The following is a 22,343-nucleotide window of genomic DNA, read 5'->3' on the forward strand; positions in this document are numbered from 1 at the left end:
GACACACAGCACTTGCATTCTGGCTTTATTCACAGTAAATTGGCCATTATCATGCGGATTTCCTTAATGTCTCTAAACATCGTTTTAGCATCTACTCGGTTGTGAAGATCCCGCAGGCTGGCATTAACTTAGTTCCCCACAGAGCGACTTTTAAGACAGCGCATACTCTTTTTTTTTTTCTTTTGCTGTGACAAACAGCAGTGGCAGGGCTGTGGGAAACCAGGGGTGCAACCAACACCTCACTGGCCCTGGCCTCTCTCCAAAGTGAGTTACTTCCTCCGGACAGACTCCAGAGGAGCAGCGGTCTGATGGCTCCATGCACAGCTGCCGGGTCTGGTGACACCACAGATGCCTTGGATCATGATGCAACTCTGGGGCGCTATCTCTTTAATTGTCATGGAGATGTTACTAATTCATTCTGTCTCCTCTCTTGATGAGCCTCCTGTCTATTTCGCTGTGCCTCCAAGACCAATGATAATTGTCTCTGTTTCTATAAAGCAGCATTTATTTCTCAAATCTTGGTTCCTTGGGGTTCTCCTCCACCCCCTCACTGTTTACTAAATACATTTTTTAATTAACTTTCAGTCGAGTTGCTTTTCTGGAAAAACCAGGCCTGCTCTGAGTGGCACAGCTCCGGCTGGATTCTCAGTGTTTCCTACTAATGTCCCACAGGCAAAGGAGTTTTCTGTCCCACGCCAAGACTGGCTAGAAAGATGGTGGAAACAAGAGGTTTCTCGTTAAATGGCTACAAAGTTAAACAGTGTAAGCTAGTGGTTAGATATACAGTAATGGGCATGGCCCTTCAAAGCTCCACACTTCCTGTTACATTCCTGCCTTGGCCATGGCTATGCTGCTGAGTTAACAGAATGTAATGTCTTGTCTGGGAGCTATCTGCAGGATGGACTGGGATGGGCTAGCCTGGGGCATCCCTTCTGCATTTAGTGATAGTGAGCTGGGGTATTTGCACCTCAAAAACAGGCAGCGTGTGCTCCGCCCAGTGTGCTGGGTTCAGTCAGTGTGTGGGGACTTTGCTGACCTCTGAGGACAGAATGTTTAGTGCTTGCCAACTCTGACACCGGGCATGAGGATCCCAGTGCTGGAATGTTGCCACCTTAAATAGCCTCACCTGCCCCTTGGACTGTGACCTCTCTGGGGACAAATGTGACTCTTCTGCATATGTTAACAAGTAACTCAGTGTCTACAGGGTCACCCACAGGCTGGTGGTCAGCACATGGGACCACCATGGTTCTAGAAGGTCAGTTTATCAGCTCCTCCCAGCTCCAGGCCATTCCAGGGAAGGGTGGAAAGCCAGACTGGCCCCTTTTTCTGTAAGACTGGAACCTTTGTCCCTGAAGGGGCTATCACAGGCTCCTCTTTACCAGCTTCCTGGCCCCAGCCTGCTTCATGCCAGCCTGAGTGGTAGCAAGGGTTGCACAGACATCACGGAACCCTCACTCAGACAACCAATGCTTATTGGAGGCTGACTATCCTATCCTGTGTTGAGGGTTAGGAGCCAAGAGGTGAAGAAGGCAGAGCCCAGAGCTTTCAGAAGCTACCATTGACTTGGAGAAGGCCCACGCTGACCTCCACCTGCTTTGCTTGGAAAAATCAATGCCTTCCATCAAGGGCACATCTTAGAGACAGCCAGGGAAGCCACTTCAAAGGCCACTCCAGAGTGACCTTGATGGAGCAGGGAGGTTGCAGGCATCTCTTCCAGCCTCAGTTCACAGCAGACTGTAGGTCTGGAGGGCCAGGAGCCTCTCAGCAGGCTGGGCAAGGGCAGCCTTTGGGTCTGGATCTCTGCGTCTTTTGAGTAAGCCCCTACCTACCTACCTGGGAAAGCAGGGGCTTCAGGAGACTGCAGGAAGGGTCTGCTGGGAGTCTGCAACATGACATTTCCCAAGTGACCATCCTCACCCAGGCCTGCACCCTGTTGTGGAGACCACAGTGATCCAACCCACACACTTGTATGGAATTTTCATTAAATGTCCTAACGCAGTAATTGTATAAGAAGAGTCACCAGTAAAGAGGCATTTCATGAAGGCCGGGTATGACCCTTCATGAGGGAGGGAGGGTCCCTCCACGTTCATGAAAAAAATACCTATAATCATGCTCCGAGCAACAGCAACCTACCCATGAGAAGGATACCAAAAGCCCACACCCGCCTGTTTCTTCCCACTCATGTGCTTTGGAGGAAGGGACATGGCCCAGGCCCCACCCTAGCTGGAAGCAGAGGATACCTTGTGCCGTTGCTCCTCCAGCCACACGGAAGAAGGACCTGGGGTTGAATTTGTTGCTATCCACTTGGTCCCTGGATCTTTGTAATCCCACCTCCTCTTCCTGAGTCATGCTGGCTGCATGGGCTGGGGTTCGAAAAGACTCAACATCTGGAGCTGGGCGCCGTGGTTCTGAGTGGGAAGAGCCAAGATGCACAGCTGCGCAGGGCCTACAGCCCCAGAATTTCTGTAGTCTCCATCACTCTCCAGTCCTCCTTTCCAATTTCCCTACCCCAGCCAAGTGAGCACCTAAGACACTTTACTGGAGTCTCATGGAGGACAAAAGCCTCCTCCCATCCAGGAACCCTTGGCTGCTACTTCAGGGGGACAGGCTTCACCTCCACAGACCCTCCTACCTCCTCCTGCCATGATCTCCTGACCTGAGCTACCCAATAGCCTCTCTAGGCATCCCCTGACCAGTACACCCACAGTGTGGGAGCCGGATTCCCTTATCAGACAACTTCCTCCATTCGACGGGGCCAGGGGTCAGAGGGCATAGGGAGAGCTGCACCTCCAGGTCTCTCTCTTGTAATCACTGCGTCCCTGCCTCTTTTGTGTTTCCAAGGACGTATCTTTGTTGCCTCACAGAGCTCAAATCCAGATGTGTCCCGATCAATACACACATGTAATGGACCGATGCCGTCTTCCTAAAAGCCATTAGTCAGTCAATGGCAATAGTGTGTCTCCCAGCTGACAGCACGAGGAGGGGGGCAGAACTCTTTGTGGAGCCTGGGGACAGGAGCACAGCAGTCCATTAGTCTGAGAAACCTGAGCTGCTTGGTGGGGGTTGGGAAGGCCTAGTACCACAGTGGGCAGGTGCCACCAAGAGAACAGTGGCTGTGCCCAGGCCAGGGGTAGGGGCTGCACGGGCTGTTTTTGAGGAGGACAGGAGGACCTAGAAAAGGTGAATTCCGGGCAGGTGAAAGAGCACAGTAGACTCCAGAGAGACTTGGGCATGGCATGGTAGGTCACTGTACTGAGGGCTGGACGCTCTGGGTTTCAGGGGAGAAGAGGAAGGCGGGGTGGATCCTGAGTAGCCAGAGAACAAGTCACGGGTGAACAGGAGGCCAGAGATGCCCAAAGGACAGGTGGGTCTCCAGCAGGCATGGTGGCCAGGAGGGATGATGGGTAAGCTACCACCCCTGAAAGATGGCTTGTCTCTGGTTGTTCTGGTAGCAGTAGATGTTAAGAGAAGCTTTTTCTTTTGCTAGCCGCTTTGGTTTATCACCCGCCAGCCACCTGGGCTCTGCCGCTTTGTAGTCCCCAAATAAACACACAAGACGCTGTATTAATTATGAAGCTGTTGGCCTTGCTTGTTTCTTACTGGCTAGCTCTGACTTAAGTATTTACCCCATAATTGTTAATCTAAGTATGTCTCTTACCGGAGAGGTTTTTGGGCTTCCTACCCCAATGGCGGTTACATCTCGAACTCTCTTCTTTCTCCTTCCCAGAATCCTCCTAGACTCCTAGCCCCACCTATCTAGATTCCTATTGGCCAGCAGTAATTTATTGACATATACACAGGACTTCCCCAACAAGTAGACAAGGAAGTGGGGTGGTGTGTGTGCATGTGTCTGTGTACCTGTGTCTGTGTGCACGTCTGTGAGTATGTATCTTCGTGTGTGGGGGGCTGGATGTGTATGTACCTTCATGTCTGTATTCTCTGATTCACGGCTGAATGTGTACCAGCACGTGGTGTGCTGTGGCATCTGTGTGACATAGTATGTCCTTGTGTACCAGGAAGTGAATGTGTTTACGCATTGTGCTTGGGTTTGACCCTAGATGGTGCTTCTAGGATGGTGTCCTAGATAGTTTTCTGTAGCTGTGATAAAACCCTGACTAAGAGCAACTTAGGGAGGAGTTTATTCGGTGTATGGGTTACACCTCAGCAAGTCAAGGCAAGAGATGGAAGCAGAAACTACAGGAGAGTGCTGTTTAGTGACTCCCTTGCCCAGTTAGCTTTCTTCTACAGCCCAGGCCCACCTGCCTAGGAATGACACCGCCCACAGGGGGCTGGACCCTCCTACGACAATTAGCAATCAAGAAAATGCCCTGTAGGTAGATATGCCCCCAGGCTGGTCTGGCCTGTGCAGTTCTTCAGCTGAGGGTCCTTCTTCTCAGACAACCCCAGGCGCGTGTGAAGAGAATTGCTAAAGCTAACCATGACAGGGAGCCTGCCCTGGGCCTGGGTGACTCACAGGTTAGTCTGCAGAAAGAAGAAACAGGTCCCAGTCTGCACCCAGGCTTGAGAGAACACAAGTGGGACCAACATGACCAGCAGTCATGGATAATCAGGGACAAGAAGTGACACCCTAGGTGCAGTAGATGACATTTACTCCACATGATTCACAAGACATGCATATACCCAAGACTGGGCTGCAGGTCAGGGCAGACTATCATAATAGACTTGATCCCAGCACTTATTACTGTTTCCCAGCCATAGCCAACTCCTATTCATCCCTCAGAACCTTGCTGAGACCATTTCCTTGATGGATGAGGGCTCCTTCTTCTGAGGGTCCCCTCTCTCTGTGTCCCCCGCAGTAGGAGCCCTAGCCACTCCGTAGGAGGAGGGCAAGGCATGCCTGAGTCATCAGAGTTCACAGCGTCATAGCAGAGTACTGGGCAGGAGCGGGCGCCTTGTTCTACCCTCCGCCCCCCATGCTGTTTGACCGTGGGCAGCCGTGACCCTCCGTGTCACCTTTCCACAGAGCCTCCTGACCTTCTTGGGCTGCTGGTGATGCTAATGGAACAAGAGGGGGTAAGTGCTTTGAAACCTTTGGTGCAGGAGGTGAAGGCGCCTTGATCCCCACGGGGGAGGTGGGCAGTTCCAGACAGAGGCCTTCGGGAGGAAGGATGGCGGCCTGAGCGGCGGCTGATGTAGAACACAAGTTCCCTGTTAAGGCAGTCCCATCAATTATTGACCAGTGCGACATTAAAAATTAACTACATGGACGCGTGTGTTAAAAGGCCCGGGCCTCCCACTGCTGAGAAAGAGAGAGAAAAGACAGGGAGGGGGATAGCAGGATGGACTAGAATCTGGGAGCTCCAGGGTCCCCGACCCACCCTGCAGTCCCACTCCCAAGATCTGCTGCCTGCTGACCTGTCCTCCGGGCTGTAACCCCGCAGAGGCTCCCTGGCCAGCAGGACAAGGGCATGCCCTCAGCTGCCAGGCAGCTTCTTTCTGAAGGAGTGATCAGGGCTCATGTTCAAGGTCATTGCTTTGAAAGAGTCTCATGTAGCCCAGGCTGGCCCTGGACTTCTGATCCTCTTGCCTTCCCATACCCAGTTCATGTGGTTCTGGGCATGGAACACGGGACTTCATGCATACTAGGCAAGCCTTCCAGCAACTGACACACACCTTCATCTCACACGGTGAGTTCTTCACAGTACCACAATGTCCTCAGGCAGAGTGGACTCTGGAGGACACTCTGCCAACAGCATTCTCATAGAGAGGCATCACCCTTTCTCAGGGAGACCCACCAGGGAGTGACAGGGAGCCAGACCCCGGATAGGGAGAGGTCAAGGCCATCCCATCCTACCAACCTCTCAGGTGGGAGTTCTTCCTGCCATTTAATGGTACTGGGGTTCCGAAAGGTCATGAGCACATCCAAGGTCAAACAGCCAAGGAGAAGTTGGTCCCAAGAAGCCTCCATGGCCCCAGCACAGATGAGTGCAAGCCAGAGTCACTCTCCTCCACATCACCCTCGTTGCTCATCCCTTTTAAACTGAGGCCACAGTCAATAACTGTCCTGCTGGGTGACCCAAGAGACCCTTCCTAAAAAGACTTGCTGATGGACAGGGGCCTGTGAGGGAACCAATGAGTTACCGATACCTCATGCTGGTTGAACGTGGACCTGGAAGCTTCCCTGGTACAGGTCACTGGCTTCTGAAGGTGACATCACTGCCGTCCTCTTGTCCAAGGATTCTCTCCCTACTTACGCAATACCCATGCACATCCCTGCTGAGCAGATGAGTTGAGGAGGCTCACGGAAGCAGGTGGCCATAGCTGGGAGGAAGGGAGTCGAGCTCATCCCGAGGGCTAACCAGGACCTGGTTCATGCTCCTAGCAGCCAAGCCAGGGTCTTGTGTCCGAGACTCTGGACACAAAGCTGAGCTGCAGGCAGGTTGGGTGCAGAGGCAAACACACACACTTCTACAGTGTGGAGCAGAGCGGAGGGACCCCGGAACTCAGGGACCCCAGAGTCATGGGGCCCTGGAACCCAGGGACCCTAGAACTGAGGCCTCAGAGCCACAGGATGTTTCGACACCTACATCCAGGTGGCAGGCCCGCTTCTTCAGAAGGCTGTATGGGGACTTCTTGAGGTACTTACCCTCACTGGCCCATGCCCCCCTCTAGCAGCTGCCCTCTGACCCCTGTATCTGCTTCCTTTCTTTAAAGCTGTTTTAAAGTTTCATGTGTATGGATGCTCAACCTAAGTCTGTGTACCGCTTGCATGGCTGGTTCCTGCTGAGGCCAGAAGAGGGAGCTGGATCTCTTGCAACTGAAGTTATTGGCAGTTGTGAGCCTCTGTGTGGGTGCTGGGAATAGAATTTGGGTCCCCTGCAAGAGCAGTCAATGCTTTTAACTGTTGAGTCATCTCTTCAACCACTGCTTCTGAGACCCTTTCGTGTCTAAGACTCTCCTGGGCATGCCCAGCCGGATGAGCTTGACCATGCATCTTGTTAGGACCCTGAATGGGATCCCAGCAGCAAGCTCCCTGACTGTTAAGGTGGAATCACAGTCCCCAGGCATCAGGCAGGGGACTTTAGCGGCCTTGTCCACATATCCCTACTCAAATGTGTGATGGTGGTCAGGGGTGGGTATGTACTTAGCTCTGCTGCAGTTTAGAGGAGGGGCTTAGCCTGCTCACATCCTCATCCAGCCCCACTGTGAGCATGTCGCCTCAGAATGCACGTTGCTTTCCATCCTTTGCAGGAACAGCACCTCCTACTGGAGACCTGCCACCTGCTGTGACCACATCTGCTGCCCAGGCTGCCACTGTGCCCTGGTACTGCATCTACCCCACCTCCCATGCTTCTCCCAGCATCCCTGCCTTCTGCTCCCTTGTAAAAATGTACTTATAGCTGTCCCAACTGTGGGGTTGCTGGGAGAACACCCCAGGAAATGTGTCACGGCTTCTGCCCTGGCCAGGCAGCCAGCCAGCGCTAAATGGCTATAAGCTATTGTCATCCCAGGAGCCATGTCCACACTTCACCTGCATTTAGACAGAAGCTTCTCATCTCTCCTTTGCTTTTATTGTTCCAGACTCTCCTGGCATTCTGGAAGCTTTCATTACTATTCAAATTGCCAGGTGCTCCATCTCATTTCAACCAGGCTGCAGACGCTAGCCCGCCCCGCCTGCCAGCTGCACAGCTCCTCCTGGGCCCCTTGCTTGACTCAGCATCTGTCACCAGCGAGGCTGTGCAGAATGGAGGCGGTGCGGATCAGTGGTTAGCAGCACAGTCTGGACTCTGAGCCCTAGCACTGGCTGGACATTGACCCTGGGCAAGTCAACTGTCCCCTCAGAGCCCAAGTCCTTTCCTAGGAAGTTGTGAAAATGGGCTACTGAAGATGGAGCTGACCAGTACAGCGGAGAGCACTCTGAGGACACCTGGCTCAGGAGCATGGCCCAGCCCTAACTTGCCTTTCCCAAAATCTTCTAGAATCCCATAGCCCTGGGATGGAGTCTGAGGACCTTCATCTAGAGTCCAAGCCTGAAGTAGCCATTGTCCCTCCTACCAGGCCTGCTATGGTTTTCAGAATGTCATCAACCAGGCCCCCTTCCCTGTCATCTCCCAGCATCCTCCAACTTCCTTCTCAGGCTCCCACTGAGCTGAGGACCAGACCAGGTCCCCTAGGACCCAATTTCTAATGTGGCTAACACAGCAGGTACCCCCTGCTCCTGTTTGGGGTTCTTGTATTCTGTCCCAGCTCAGAGTCCTGCAGGGCAGCAGCGACATGTGACTTCATCCTGTGATCCCAGCACCAGCTCAGATAAACTAGAGAAGACACTACCAGGACAGGCTTCCAAAAGTCACGTGGGAGATAGTGTTATAAGGAGCATGGCTGGGCCTGGGCCTACTTCTCCTGCAGCTGGAGTCGGTGAGGGCTTGGGGCCAGCAAGACTTATAGGAGACAGGCTCTCCTGGGGGGCAGGAGCCAGCAGTCAGTCAGGGTCAGTTCCTTTATCCTGGTCTCCAAATGGCCAACGGTGATTGCCATGCAAGTCAATAGTTCCTTCTGAAAGGCTAGGCCAAGGGCGGGTATCCCAACATGCATGGTCTTTGCTGTGCTAATGCCCAGCCAAGGCATGTCACAGCGGTCAACAGCGACCACTGTGTGAAAAAGTCCTGGAGGCCCCGAGTGGCATTAAGCCGGTGCCCGAGGCCCTACAATATTAAATAACTTGCCCAGGGTCACACAGCATTCCAAAACCCAGGACTGCTTGGCAGTGCTCAATAAAACCCAGGCCCCTCCATGATGATGTGGACTATGGGGTAACGTTATGGACGCCTGTGGGAGGCAGGGGAGCTTCAGTAATGGACACCCAATGAGGGTTCTTGATGGATGTGTAGGAGTTTCTCAGGTGTAAAAGAAGGAGGATGTGTCTAACAAAGTATACTGGGATTTCTGAAGTGACCTTCGGGATGGAGGCTGTGAACCCGGAAGAGGTACAGTCCAGCAATGGGAGGCCCTGAGCTCCCAGCCCTGGCATCAGGACTGAACCCACTGAGAAAGTTGGGGTGTTATCAGAGACCAAGAACCAAGGATGTTAAGATAAGACACTCAGTAGTCCTGGGGCAGCCTCAGCATCCTGGCTGCTCCGGTCTCTGGTTCAGTCCCCCCCCCAAGGTGTCAGAGCCAATGTCTCTAAGCTGTCACAGCCTTCAGCTGTGACCCTGTTGCTGGACAAATGACCTTCTCACCCTGTGACTGGAGGGACTGAGTGGCATTGCCGGATCAGGGCGTGGGCATTTGACCCATGGGAGTCTGGCTCTCTTTGGTTGGTCTTTTGGCTCCCTCAGTCTAATCTGTGCTTTCTGTATGCTGGGCACCATGGTGGCCCTGGGGATTTCAATGTGGCCAAGCCAACACCAAACCCGGCTTAGGGAGAGACGCAGTTTAAGTGGCCCAGGCTGTCAGCAGGGCAGGGGCTGCCCCAGAGAGAGTGGAGGTGGAGGTATGCTCTAACCTTGGCAGCCGACAGGTACCAATGGGAGAGAATGGACAGAGCATGCTGGGTACATGGCATGTGTTTCCTGCGTCAATAGTGACTGATAATGGAGGATCACATGGTACAGAGATCAGGAGGCCCTGGGATGGGCCAGGGCAGCGAGGGTACCAGGGGAGGGTGTGGGGATTGGGGACACTGTGTGTCAGTTTGCACAAAACTGTGACAAAATGCTTGACAGAAGCAACTTGAGAGTGTAAGGGTTTATTCCATCCTGACGGGAAAGGCATGCCAGGAGGGAACGGGGTGGGCGGGGGTGGGGGTGAGGGATGGCTGATCACACCACATCCAGTAAGGATGCAGAGAGACGAGAGAGCCTGTTCAGCTCACCTCTGCTTCTTAGTCACCCAGGGCCTCACACAAGAACTGTGCCACCTACTTTCAGGGCAGATCTCCCCACCTCAGTTATCTCCATCTAGTTGTTTCCACACAGACACAGCCAGAGGTTTGTCTCCTAGGTCATTCTAGATCCTGCGACGTTCACCATGGGTGTTGTTGACCTTATCACACGCACCAAAGGAATGAGATCCAGACCTGGGTCTGAAGGCACGAGACCAACATCCCAGTCAGGAGACGTTTGGCAGAGGTCATCTCCCCTCCTCAGCCTCTGTGGCCACAGTGACGAGGTCCCCTTGTGCCACGCATCTCCCATTCACACACTAACCTCATCAGTTTCACCTTTGAGAGGCAGAGCCTCGGTGGAGGAAGTGGGTAACAGGGATTGGCTTCCACTTCCTGTCTGCTGTCTGCCTTCCGATCCTCCCAGATGTGAGCCAGCCGGGAGACCCCTGCTTCTGTCACCTGCAGTCCAGGGCTGTTCACTTCCGCATGCCCTTCCTGGCCACGATGGACTGTGTCCTCAAACCACGGGCACAGACAAACCTGCTGTGCTCTAAATTGCTTCCATTCGGTTCAGGGATGTGGTCACTGCAGGGAGCGGAGCGAGGAACCCCCACTCATAACAACCGCTAGCAACAGAGTAGCAAAAAGTTAGTTTATTTTGACTTTGTAAATTTGGGCAGCAGGACCGTTTCTATACTCCAGCCCAGACCTTTCCCCTTTTCCCTCACTGGCTAAGTAAGCCGGGGTGGGGGTACAGTTGTGCACATCATCTGCCGCCTACAAAGTGGACATAAGGGTTTATTTGTACATCCTACATTTATTTTAAAGCTTTATGAGTGCATAACTGGGTCATGCCCTCAGGTCGCTAGGTAAGCTTGGCAGTTTGTAATTTTTTACACTAAACTTCTAGCCTGGGTGGGGAAGCTGGATGAGCAGGTGTCAGCAGGCCCAGCATCCCCTGATCGTCCGAATGGTAGCTGGACCTAACCTGACCCAGATGGTCCACTTTTTATCTTTTACTTCTCACAGTCACTGCAACAAGAAAAGTAACATTGGCCTGTGATGATTAATCCCCTTTTGATAACCTGACACACCCAGGAAGAGGGAAGATCAGCTGAAGAACTGCTTCCATCCGATTGGCTTGTGGCCTTGTCCACGAAGCATTTTCTTGATTGTTAGTTGATGTAGGAGGGCCCAGCCCACTATGGACAGCATCTTCCCTAGGCAGATGGGCGTGGAGTAGGTGGAGAGGGTAGCCAAGGGTGAGGCTGGGAGCAAGCCACTAAGCAGCATTCTTTAATTGGTTTCTGCCTCAAGCTCCTGCCTTGAGTTCCCGCCTTGACGCCCCTCCATGGGGGACTGTAACCTGTAAGACAGAATAAACCTTTCTCTCCAAGTTGGTCGTGGTCACGGTGTTCATCACTGCAGCAGAAAACAAAGTAGAATGCACAGTGTAGATGGTGTTGAAGTCCTCGGGAAATGCTGAGGCTCAGGAGGAAGCAGAAGGACACAATCTGAGGGATGGTTGGCTGTCAGGGACCTGGGCAGGAGTGTCCTCAGAAGCCAAGAAGAATCAGGACAAAGGGTAGGAGCACCCTTGAACAAGAGGCATTGCTGAGTCAGCACCACTAGACCAGCGCTGGGTGAGGCGTGGCAAGTGCTGGCCGCAGATTTAGCAGCCTGGGGGGGGGCTCTGGAGACTGTGGCAAGTCATTCTAGTTGGAGATTGGAATTGGGCAGAAAGCACATGGGTCCTTGATTCCCAGCTACCATCTCCCTTTTTGTCTTTTACCTTCTGCTATGTTAGAATCTCCAACTGTTCACATAGCCCATTGCTTTCCAAAGAACCAACAGTTAGATTTGTTTATGAGAGCCATCTTTGGGGTAATGTTTCCATTTTAATCTCTTTCTTGCTTTCCTGGGTCTTCCTTGGTTTTGTTTGTTTTTGTCCTTTCTAAACTGTTTTAGTTTGGTGAGCTCCTTGTGTTTTCACATTTCTGAAGAGCTCATTTTAAGGCTATGAAACAGCCTCTTGGTACAGCTTTGGCTGCATCACTCGGCTTTGGAAATGTTATTTTCATTTTTGGACACTTTTGAGACTCCTGTTTTTCTTGTCAGATATTTTGTGATTTTTTTTAATTCTTCACCCTCTCACTCTCTTTGACTCAGGTGTTATTTTTAAAAGGTTATAGAGTTTTTAGGGGTAGACTTTATTTTGCTTTGTGAGTTTTTTTCTGGTGTGTGTGTTCATGTACATATGCACATGTGTGTCTTCCTCAATTTCTTACCATTTGAGACATGGTCCTTCACTGAACTCGCTCACCAATTTGACTGCCCTAGATGACCAGCAAGCCCAGGAATCCTTTACCTGCCTCCTCCGTGCTGGGATTACAGGAGCCCACATGGCACCTAGCTTTTTATGTGGATGCTGGGGCCCTGAACTCAGGTGCTCACACTTGTGTGGCAAATACTTTAGTAGCTGAGCCCCAGCCGTTTATGTATTTATTTAGAGTCTTGGTGTATAGCCCAGGCTGGCCTCAAAACTTGTCGCAATCCTTCTGCCTCTGTGTCTTGAAAGCTGAGATTATGAAAGTGTACCACTTACAACTCTTACTCCTGAATCACACTTTTTGTTCAAAATTCTGTTACTTTATGACCAATGTTTTGTTTCTGTTGTTTGAAATTTAGGTCTGATTGTCAGCGTGTGTGTGTGTGTGTGTGTGTGTGTGTGTGTGTGTGTGTATGAGAGAGAGAGAGAGAGAGAGAGAGAGAGAGAGAGAGAGAGAGAGAGAGAGAAAGAGAGAGAGAGGAGATTCCCTTTTGTTGGCCCTCCATCAGTCATGGAGAGAGTAGAACTAGATGTACCAACGATAGCATACTCTGCCTCTTTTTCTACTGCATTCCTGGCTGTCCCTGTGGAGCAAAGCTGTGTTGTCATGTGCGCAGGGATTCACTAGTGTTGGACCTCACTGTGACTGTCCCTACCGTTCTCACACACTGCTCTTGCTTTTCTTATTCTCTCTGCCTCTTGCCCTGCCCCCACTTCATTTTGGTCTCATATAGCCCAGGTAACCTAGAACTCCCACCACACCCAGATCATGCAGTGCTGAGGACAGACCCCAGAACTGTGCCTCGGAAAGCACTGAACTGGGCTTCATCCCAGCTACACCCAACTTCGGCTGGGTCTGATATTCTGACTGTGACTCTGAGTTCCTCCTGGTACACTGTTGCATATATCACCACGCATGCTTTCTTTTGAAGTGGGTAGAGTGCATGAAGCAGAACCTACCACCTGACCGTTTTGAGCGTAGGCTCCAGTGCTGTGAAGTGCTGGCCCTTCTGAGTCGCTTGGCCTGAAGTGGAATATATCTGCGATCCCCACTAAGCGTCTTCTTTTTTTAGCAAATTTGTATGGCTCACTAATGTCTACTGCTGCAGCAGACACACACTCAGTCCATTTCTGTCATCCTGGTTTATGATACATTTTTGCGTTTATAGCTTTGGTGGGGGCTGTCAGTTTCCCCCATATGGCCTGGGTTTTCTTTGTTTTATTTTCCGTGTAAATGTCTTCTGATCACTCAGAAAGCTGTGTTTGGATGCCATGGTTACTTCCATAATTATAATGGGATGCAATAGGCTTAATCATTTATTTCGTGACACAGCATTTATTTTCTCCCCACAGTGAACAATGTCGGCATCCAGTGTCTTCGCCTTTCTCTCCTCTTGTCTCCTGATCACGGTGTTCTTTTGTCCTATGCTTCTTCGTACCTCTGATTTGACCTTAACTGCTGAGGAATTCTTCAGACCCCCAACTCCAAATGAGTCAGGCCTCGTTTATCTACGCCGCCTCCTCCTCACCTCGTTCCTCCTACGATCTGTTATTTATACCACTTCCCTGTTTTCATTTCCATTCTCTTTTGTACTTGTCAGAACCCTTGGGCTTTTTCAAACATACTCCTAGAGTGAGCACCTCCTCCATGCCCCGCCGCTTGCCCAAGCCTGTCCTCTGGTAATTTATTTAAGATGGGTTCACAGGGATAGTAATTCAAAAATATATCAAACAAGTCTTTCTGCTAACCTCACACTTGAAAGGTGGTTCCTATGCCCAGGCTTTAAGTTGCTTGGTTCATGCATCCAACAAGTATTTATTGAGTCCTACTGGGTGCCAGTTGCCATTTTAGGCCTTGGAAATACAGGATAAGGAAACAGCCAATCATCTTGACCCTCTTTCAGTCCAGTAGACTTTGACTTCCCTGTGTCAGTCACCCCCATCATGTGGTCACCCTCATCTGCAAAGGCCTCTAGGAAGACAGGGATCTGTAACTGGGTAACTGTTTTATTTATTTTTTCAAAATTACCTTCATCTCTTTATTTCATGTGGGGGGGATGGGTGTGGGTGTGTACAGGGCAGTGCACGTGTGGGGATCAGGAGCAACTTTTGAGAGTCAGTTCTCCCCATTCGTTTGAGGGCAAGCACATTTACCATCGAGCCAGCTCACCAGCCCTGGGTAGTTGTTCTTTGTGTGGTGGGCTGTGGAGCAGGAATAGATGGAGTTTATTCCTGCTCGAGGTTGTCCTGCCTATAGCCTGACTTAGCCACTCAGGGCTCTCAGTCCTCAGGCCTTTCTTACATCCGTGTCCTTACCCACTGGTCTCCTGGAATGTCTCGAGGTTCTTTTCATGACTTCATCTGCTCTGAAGCCATGGAGACCTGTCCAGTGGTGTGAGTTCAAGAGGCATAATGGGTTTTGTTAGTCATATGAATGGCATCTGTTTTGAATAGTTGTTAGCTCGTTACACAAGGATGCTATATACGTTTTCATTCAAATCAGAGTACTTTGGAAGGCTAAAGACTCACGGTATTAAAGTGAAATACATATGTTCAATGGCACTGGAACTGTCTCAAGCCAAGGTATATATAGTCAAGTTGGAACCCTATTGGGTCTTATAAGTTGATCTGATGGTTTAAAGAGTGAGATTATATTTACCTTTGCAAGCTCTGTTCTGACAAGCAGCCTGCTGACTCTGTTAGATTTTCCAGGTAGATTATTTACAGTTAATTGTAATTTGGGTTTTTGTATTCAAATCCTGGCACTCCGTACATTTTTCATGTCTTACTGTGTGGGCCAGGAGCTGTAGTATCCCATGCAACCACAGTTTTGCAGTTTCTTGTGTTCAAAGTACAAATGTCATGTGTTCTTAGCTTCTCCTCACTCTGATGCTTGATATTTCTTTCTTCCAGAAAACCCTTTTGCTGTGCCTCAGAATGGAGGAGGCTAGACTCAGAGCACCTGGCATAGCCTCCAAGAACAGCTTCAACCAAGACCCCAGGGAGAGCCGGGGCAGTGGTGTGGTAACAGAAGAGGAAGTACCACCTATGCCCAGAACCCCCTTCTGAGAACTTCTGAGATTAGGAGCAAACTCAGGGTCCGGGGACAGACAGGGTGCAGGAGTGGGTCTCTGAGCCACCTGTCTGCAAGCAATAGTTCTCTTTGGGACTGGTGGCTTCTGAGAAGAGACTCGGTGTGGACTAAGATGACCAACACCTAGCTGCCCTGGCTGACCCCAGCCAGAAGGATCTGGGGCCATGAGTTGTACCATGGCCCAAACACTGACATTTCCCCTGCCTCCACTCCCTCCAATAGTGGCCCCCTTAGGCCTATCCATGTCAGAATATTGACTGTGTGTACGCACACATGTGTGATCAGGGTGTTCTTTCTATATGTTCATTCAGCTAGTTTTTAATCGAGCCCCATTGCCACTGGCTGTAGGTTCTCAATGGGAACAGGTTACCGTGTGGCTGAAGAGTCTTGCCTGTGTCCTTGTCTGAGGCTCAAGCCTCTTGCTGTGGCTGGTGGAGTGGGCAGGCACAGGGCCCAGCTTTCCTGGAGCATACCAGTGAGGATGGTTTCTGGTGGTATCCATTCCCACAGCAGCAGTAATGAGGAAATATTTCAGCTGGCTTGGGGCAGCCTAGGTTGGATGTGTTGTGTGCACCATCACAGTTTCTGGGAGGTGGGCACGTAACACCCCGTTAACAGTGCAGCTTGGGAAAGGTGCCACCATCATATGGTTAGGAAGTGGCCAGCTCCTAACCCAGGTCCCCTGGAATGGTCATTGGAGCAGGTGCCTGACATTGTCACAGTGAGTGCAGCACCTCCCCAACCCAGGTCCTCCACCATCACTGTCTGAGTCTCCCCCATGAGCTCACACCTGTCACACGCCTGCCATGCACCAGACCAGGCAGTGATAAGGTCCAGGTCCAGGGGTGAGGAATACCAGGCTCCGCCCTGGGATGCTGCACCTTGAAGGGAGAAACCCATATAGAAAAGATGAAGATTCCTAAGGAAACCTAGAACAGAGGGTTCTATGAATCTGTCTACTTAACATGAGGGTTTTACAAGTAAGCCAGGGTACCTGTAACATCTGCCCACAGAGCTCATCATCCCCACCCCAAACCCACTGCCCCCAAAGAAAACATACCCCGGCCCGTGAAGTGACCCTGTCAATCTCCAGAGGCCACACTGACAATATATACATGACCATCCCACCCCTATGAACGAGGCCAAAGCGTCCTGCCCTCAACCCTTCGGCCCATCCTCTTGAATCTGCATCCTCACTTGATTAGCGACACCCCTACACGGGCTGGCCAGCTGCCTACCACACGCTGTGGGAGACAGTGCGCGAGGGGCAGCGGGGTAGGAAGAACCAGTGTGGAGGTGCCCTGGGGGGTCACAAAGGCACATTGTGGAGGCTTGGGTGGTCAGGGATATTTGAGCCCCGGCCCAAACAACACACAAGGCCAACAATAGGATCTAGAAAAGAGGAGTCAAAGAGGAGGCCACGAGAGCCACATGACTGTCAGGTTCCCAAACAAGCTAGGGTGGCCAGGACAAAGTGCAGCAGAGGTCAAGAGATGGTTCCACAGAGGTCAAGAGATGGTTCCACACGCCGATGTCTGTGGTCACCATAATGGTGTACACACACACACACACACACACACACACACACACACACACACACACACAGTGTTTCTCCACTGAGTGCTGTGTGCTAGGACACAGAGCTCTTTCCACTCTGGCTGGCTCTTCATCCTCTCCCCCCCCACATGAGGGAGAGATGTGGACCTGGAGGCTGTCACTCTGCTCGCTCTCTATAGAGGCCGACTGGGTCAAAGGCCTCTGTCTCTGCACCCAGCCGGTTTTCCTCAGATGCACTGCTGGGCCCTGCCCACAGCCTGGAAAGCCTATGCTTGGATCTTGATTAAGGAATGGCACGGACCCTCTCCCACATGCTGAAGCATCCTAGGATGTGGAGCAGCCATTGCCCTGGGGGGTTCTTAGCAGTGGACCAGCTTGATCAGGCCACACGCGCAGCCCCTAGGCAGAGCCTCTACAGGAGAAGGGACCCATCCCCAATGCACAGATCCTGATGTCACTTCAGCAAATAGATCACAGGCAAGACCAGGGGCCCTCCTGCCTCAGTTTCCTCACTAGTGAGAGGAAGGAGTCAAACCAGACGTTGAGGGGACTTCCGGCTTTGGGTGATTCTGAGTGACTCTTGCAGCTGCTTGCACAGGACTTATGGCTGCTTCCTCTGTGAAGCTTCCTCCCTCAGACACAGGAGGCCATGGCCATGCAGACAGCAGGGTACTGAGTGGAGGTGGGGTTCTGTTAGGGAATAGCTGAAGGCCCCCTGAAGATTCTGGTTGAGGGTCTGCATCTCTCAAACATGTGTCTGAGGCTGATTCTGAACACTCTCCAGGACACAGGAGTACCCCCGTCACCACAGGTCAGCACAAGCCTTGACTTTGCAGGCCCTGCTCCTTCCCAGCTGGGTGACACTGGCTTACCCCCCCCCAGTCTCTCCAAGCCCCCTTTCCTCACTTGGCAAACTGGGGTTAGAGGTCAGGCTCTTACCCCATGCCGCCTCACAGAGCTACTGAAGACAAGAGCTGTGTCTGTGTAGATGTGAACACTGGGGTGGGCTGCAAGACCCCAGGTGGCCATGATGAAAATCTGTCCCCTGCCCGCGGTGTCTGTGGCTGGCAGATGTGTCAATTACTAGCATGTCCTGAAAAAAAAAAACACAGAGTAGAGACATGTTCCTGAATAGTTATTGAGCTGTCTCTGCCTCCTCCAACTGTCTGCGCTCCCCCCCCACCTTATTTTCTGTGGCCTCAGACCACAGTACACTCCAGTAGCAACAAGTAGCCACAGGAAGCAGAGAAGGTGATGACACTGTGTGCCCATGAAGGGTCAAGGGACTTCCTTGTATCTGTCTGACATTTTCCCACTAGAAATTGTATGTCCTTAGTGAACAGTTTTATACCCTGTCATCTGTGTGATCTGGGACCTCCATTCAGAACTCCTCCCTGGCTGGCTGTAGTCACCAAGGAAATGGCTTGTTCATCATGTGTGGGAGTGGTCAAGCATCTGATGGTGACTGTCACCAGTGTGCAACAGGCCTTAATCCAAACAGGAGCACACACACACACACACACACACGTTCACACACATTTACACATGTGTATACATGCACCCACACACATAACATGTATACAGATATGTGCACATCCACGTGTGTACATGTATACTCAAACCTGTGAGTGTAATTTACACACGTTTACATGTTCAGTAATAAACACCTGTGAACACACACACATATATATGGGCACAGGTATAGACTCCTGTGTATGCATACACACCATATGCCACATGTACATGTTCACATATGTCCACAAATACACTCACATGTATACATATGCACCTACATGAGAACCATACATACATGCACACACATGATTCTGATCTGATCCCTGGAAAGCTCCGATACTGCAGACAGCAGTGGTGTGTGCAGCCATGCTACCAGGGCAGAGTCACTTCCAAGAAACCCCATCAGGCAACCCTAGCTCCAAAGTCGAAAGAAGAGACTTGGGGTACCAGACAGACAAGTCAGGGATGCCAGTTGAGGTTGTCTTCAGCCAAGAGCTGGGTCTCAGTCATCCTGTCTAGTGCCCCTCCCCAGGTCCTTGAAAACAGCAGGACGTGATGTGGCTGTGCCTTGTGCTGACTGCCACCAGCCCCCACCCCTGTCCATTGCTTACCATTTCAGCCACTGTCCCCTTGACTGCTCCTCACGGCTGGTCCCCAACTCTGCAAGAGGTTGTGAGAGGATCCAGAGCCTCGAGCTCCCAGACATTTCTTGTCTCAATTTCTCCATCTGTCTGCTTGGTTCCCACTAACGGGACTTGCTTGGGAGGTAAACATGAGATTCCCCAGACATTTGGGCACAGGTGACTATCTGAGTGGCCTCCTGGGCATTTCTTGTGTATGTGAAGGGCAGGGAGCCAGCACACTGTTTTCCAGGGAGCTCTGGCAAACACAGTTCACCATGTGTGTGCCAGTGTCTGCCTGGTCAGAGGACTGTGAGGCAATGATGTCACAGGGCAGAGGCGGTGTCCTGTACCCTCTAGAAAACGAGCCTTCGTGCCTGCTGTGTGTCGGGTGTCTCCATGGCTCCCTATCCCTTCTGTAGCCTCAACAATGCGTCTGCAATTCATGGGCTGTGGTTCGAAAGATTGGCCGAGGAGGCCGTCAACGCAGGGACACGTACCACTCACAGGCTGCGCAAATCCTCAACTGTTCAACAGACGCTTGCTGAGCGCCCCTGCCTCCCTGCTTTGTGGCCAGCATCCACCAGAAGCCCCTCCTGTGTAGACAGATGTGCTATGTCAGAGAACAGGCAGTGGCTCAGTGAGGGACTGGGGTCCACCACTGGAGACCTGACTCACCGTGCCTAACAGAAACACTCCCACCCTCAAAATAAACACAGAACATTGATCCCTCCCTCCCACAAAGTGACCTTGGAGGTGGCATTGCCTGTCCCACCCCACCCTGTTTCCACTTCAAATTCCTGTCAGGTAGTCGGTGCTAGACCTGCTAGTGAGTGAGTGGATTTAACCATTAGTCACTCAGTGGTTAACACTCCTATCCTTATGTCAAAGCCCTGACCCGTTTACCCTTGACAAACTCAAACTACCCTCCAAAACATACAGAGTCCCCTTGCAGTCAGTGTCATCCTTACGCACGGGATCAGTTGCCCGAGTCACAGGGCCACCACAGCCTCCCATGTGGCCATAGCTGGTACTTGACTAGAGTGAACTCTGAGGCTTGCCTCTCACACCCAGTCTCTTCCCATTTCTCCCCATGGTCCGTGTTCAAGCTAGGGGGAAATGTCCCCATCTAATACCCACCGGGTGAGCATACGGGCAACGTGCAATAACCAGCAAAGCTGCAGGGTGAGAGCCCGGCCACCCTAGAGGGGCAAGGGACCTTCCTACAAAGGACTAGTTCCTCCCTGTGTCAGTGGGACGAAGCAGGGGCAGGGCTGGGGCAGGAAGGTATCTCTATGCTGGAAGCGCCAGGCTCACGTTGAGAGGGCATGGGGGTCTCTCTCAGATCCCAGACTGGGAAAACCAAATAAATAAATAAATAAATAAATAAATAAATAAATAAATAAATGCTGATATCAGATAATCTTCCCCTCCTGAATCTGATGTAATAATGATGTGTTTTACACTGGCGCTGTCTCCCTGTGTTTGTCTTTCTACATAGTGGTTTTTATAATGATGTCCTTAGTTTTAATAAAGGAGAAGTCCAGTTAACTGTTCTCCTGGTCGAAGTTGGTTTTGATGTTTCAAAAACGCGATGGAAATCTGAGTGGTGTGACTCATCGCCATGGGCTGAGGAGGGAAGAGGACCAGAGTCTGGGGGCTCAGCAGAGGATTGGGAGTGGGGTCACAGGTCCATCCTGAAGACCTCAAGGTTTGTTCAAGGTCCAGGACAGCAAGCAGGGCCAGGCAAAGTCTGTTCTGAGTGGGTGCAGCCTGGGTCACATGATGAGGACAGAGACAGTGGAATAAGGTTTGGGAGCCTGGGCATGACTGTCCTGCTGCTCTATAGGTACTCTGCAGGGGTGGCCCTGTATGGTGCTATAAGGTTGGGTCCCCATCACCACACCAGATACAGAGCCGGGCGTTCTCGGACCCTCCAGAAAACACAGATGATGGTAACTTGTGAACATGGTCACTGACAGTGGTGTGAACATGACTCTAGTGGAATGTTGGAATTGAGGACACTGGGTGTGAGTGTGGGGGGGGAAGCAGCTAGTGGTGTTATGAACCTGAAACTGCTCTAAAAAATCTGTTGCTCAATAATCAAAAGCAAATGTCTCCAGAAAGTAAGGCAAAATGCCTGGACCCATCCCTGTTGCTCAGGGTAGTACTGGATACTGGAACCAGAGTGAGAAGATAGGAAAAGAAAAAAAAATCCCTCCTTGCATATGACATAGAAAATTCCAAGGAATTTACAGAGATTCAGAAGCATGAATTCAAAGAGCTGCAGAACACTGGATGAGAAGCCATTAACCAATTGATTTCCACCTACTAATCTCAAACATAAGAACAAGAACATTTAAAATCCTATAACAGTCACAAGTCCCTCCACCTCAAAGTGAATACTTAGATGCAGATATGAAAATAATGTGCATGACTTAAATACCCAAAAACAAACAAAAAACACCAAAAGAAATTTTAAAAATTCTAAATCAAAGAGAGACATACCTTGATTGTGGATCGAAAGACCTAGCATTGGGTTATAGAGATGGCTCAAAGGTTAAGAGCATTGACTATTCTCCCAGTGGTCCTGAGTTCAATTCCCAGCAACCACATGGTGGCTCACAACCATCTATAATAAGGTCTGATGACTTCTTCTGGTGTGCAGGCAAACATGCAGACAGAACACTATCTGCATAATAAATAAAATAAATGCTTATTGGAATTGAACCCATAAGTGGGCCAATAAAAATTTTAAAAACCCAGAATGATAAACATATCCTCTCCAAAGCTCTGCTCTGAGACAGGCCCGTTTAAAGAAGAAGATACAAACCCTATATAGACTAGAGGAAAATACTTGCAGACACATAGGCACCAAATAGCCAGTAGCCAAAACACATAAAGGAGACTCAGAATTAAACAAGAAAGCATCACATTAAGGGCTGGGGCTGTATCTCAGTTTGTAGAATGCTCTTCTAGCATGCCCAAAGTCCTGTGTTCAGTCTTAAGCACCACATAAATCGGGTGTGGGGAAGCACAGCTTGGAGGTGGAGCAGGGGCATGAGGCATTCAAAATCATCCTCAGTTGCCCAGCCAGTTGGAGGTCTGCCTGAGATTTGTTAGAACCTGTCCCACAGAGGGAGAAGGGGGAGGGAGAAAGAAAATGGGAAAGAGAGGAGAAAATGGTTAGGAAAAAAAACTAGACATGAAAAGAAGGTCACTAAAGGGAGCCCTGAAGGCGAATGATTCTGATGGAGGCCAATTACCTATTTTTATTTTATTGGCTGTGCTTTTAGCCTTGTATCTAAAAAAAAAAAAAAAGACTTAATCCAAGTCCGTGGAGATTCCTCTCAGCCTGACAATTTGGCCTCTTCATAC

The 22,343-nt window shown here is 50.8% G+C and overlaps 1 protein-coding gene and 1 long non-coding RNA gene across 3 annotated transcripts in view; one reads left to right on the plus strand and one right to left on the minus strand.

Moving 5' to 3' along the window:
- The window catches only part of Shisal1 (shisa like 1), a 64,225-nt gene extending 43,704 nt beyond the window's left edge, over positions 1-20,521 (plus strand). The window contains exon 5 of the mRNA XM_040754051.1: positions 15,093-20,521. Coding sequence (XP_040609985.1) covers position 15,093 — 1 coding nt within the window. The 3' untranslated portion in view covers positions 15,094-20,521. The remainder of the gene's footprint in view (positions 1-15,092) is intronic.
- LOC110340403 lies at positions 13-3,016 on the minus strand. Of its 2 annotated transcripts, XR_002382205.2 has the most exons (3): positions 2,900-3,016; positions 2,241-2,408; positions 13-705 (listed from the first exon to the last, which is right to left on the minus strand). It is a non-coding gene; the product is annotated as an uncharacterized LOC110340403 (long non-coding RNA). The 2 variants fall into 2 exon arrangements; XR_005880089.1 differs by lacking the exon at positions 2,900-3,016 and having other exon boundaries at positions 2,241-2,633.
- Positions 20,522-22,343: the final 1,822 nt, after the last annotated feature.

The sequence above is a fragment of the Mesocricetus auratus genome, unplaced genomic scaffold (assembly GCF_017639785.1).
Source record: "Mesocricetus auratus isolate SY011 unplaced genomic scaffold, BCM_Maur_2.0 Super-Scaffold_100010, whole genome shotgun sequence".
Taxonomy (NCBI): domain Eukaryota; kingdom Metazoa; phylum Chordata; class Mammalia; order Rodentia; family Cricetidae; genus Mesocricetus; species Mesocricetus auratus.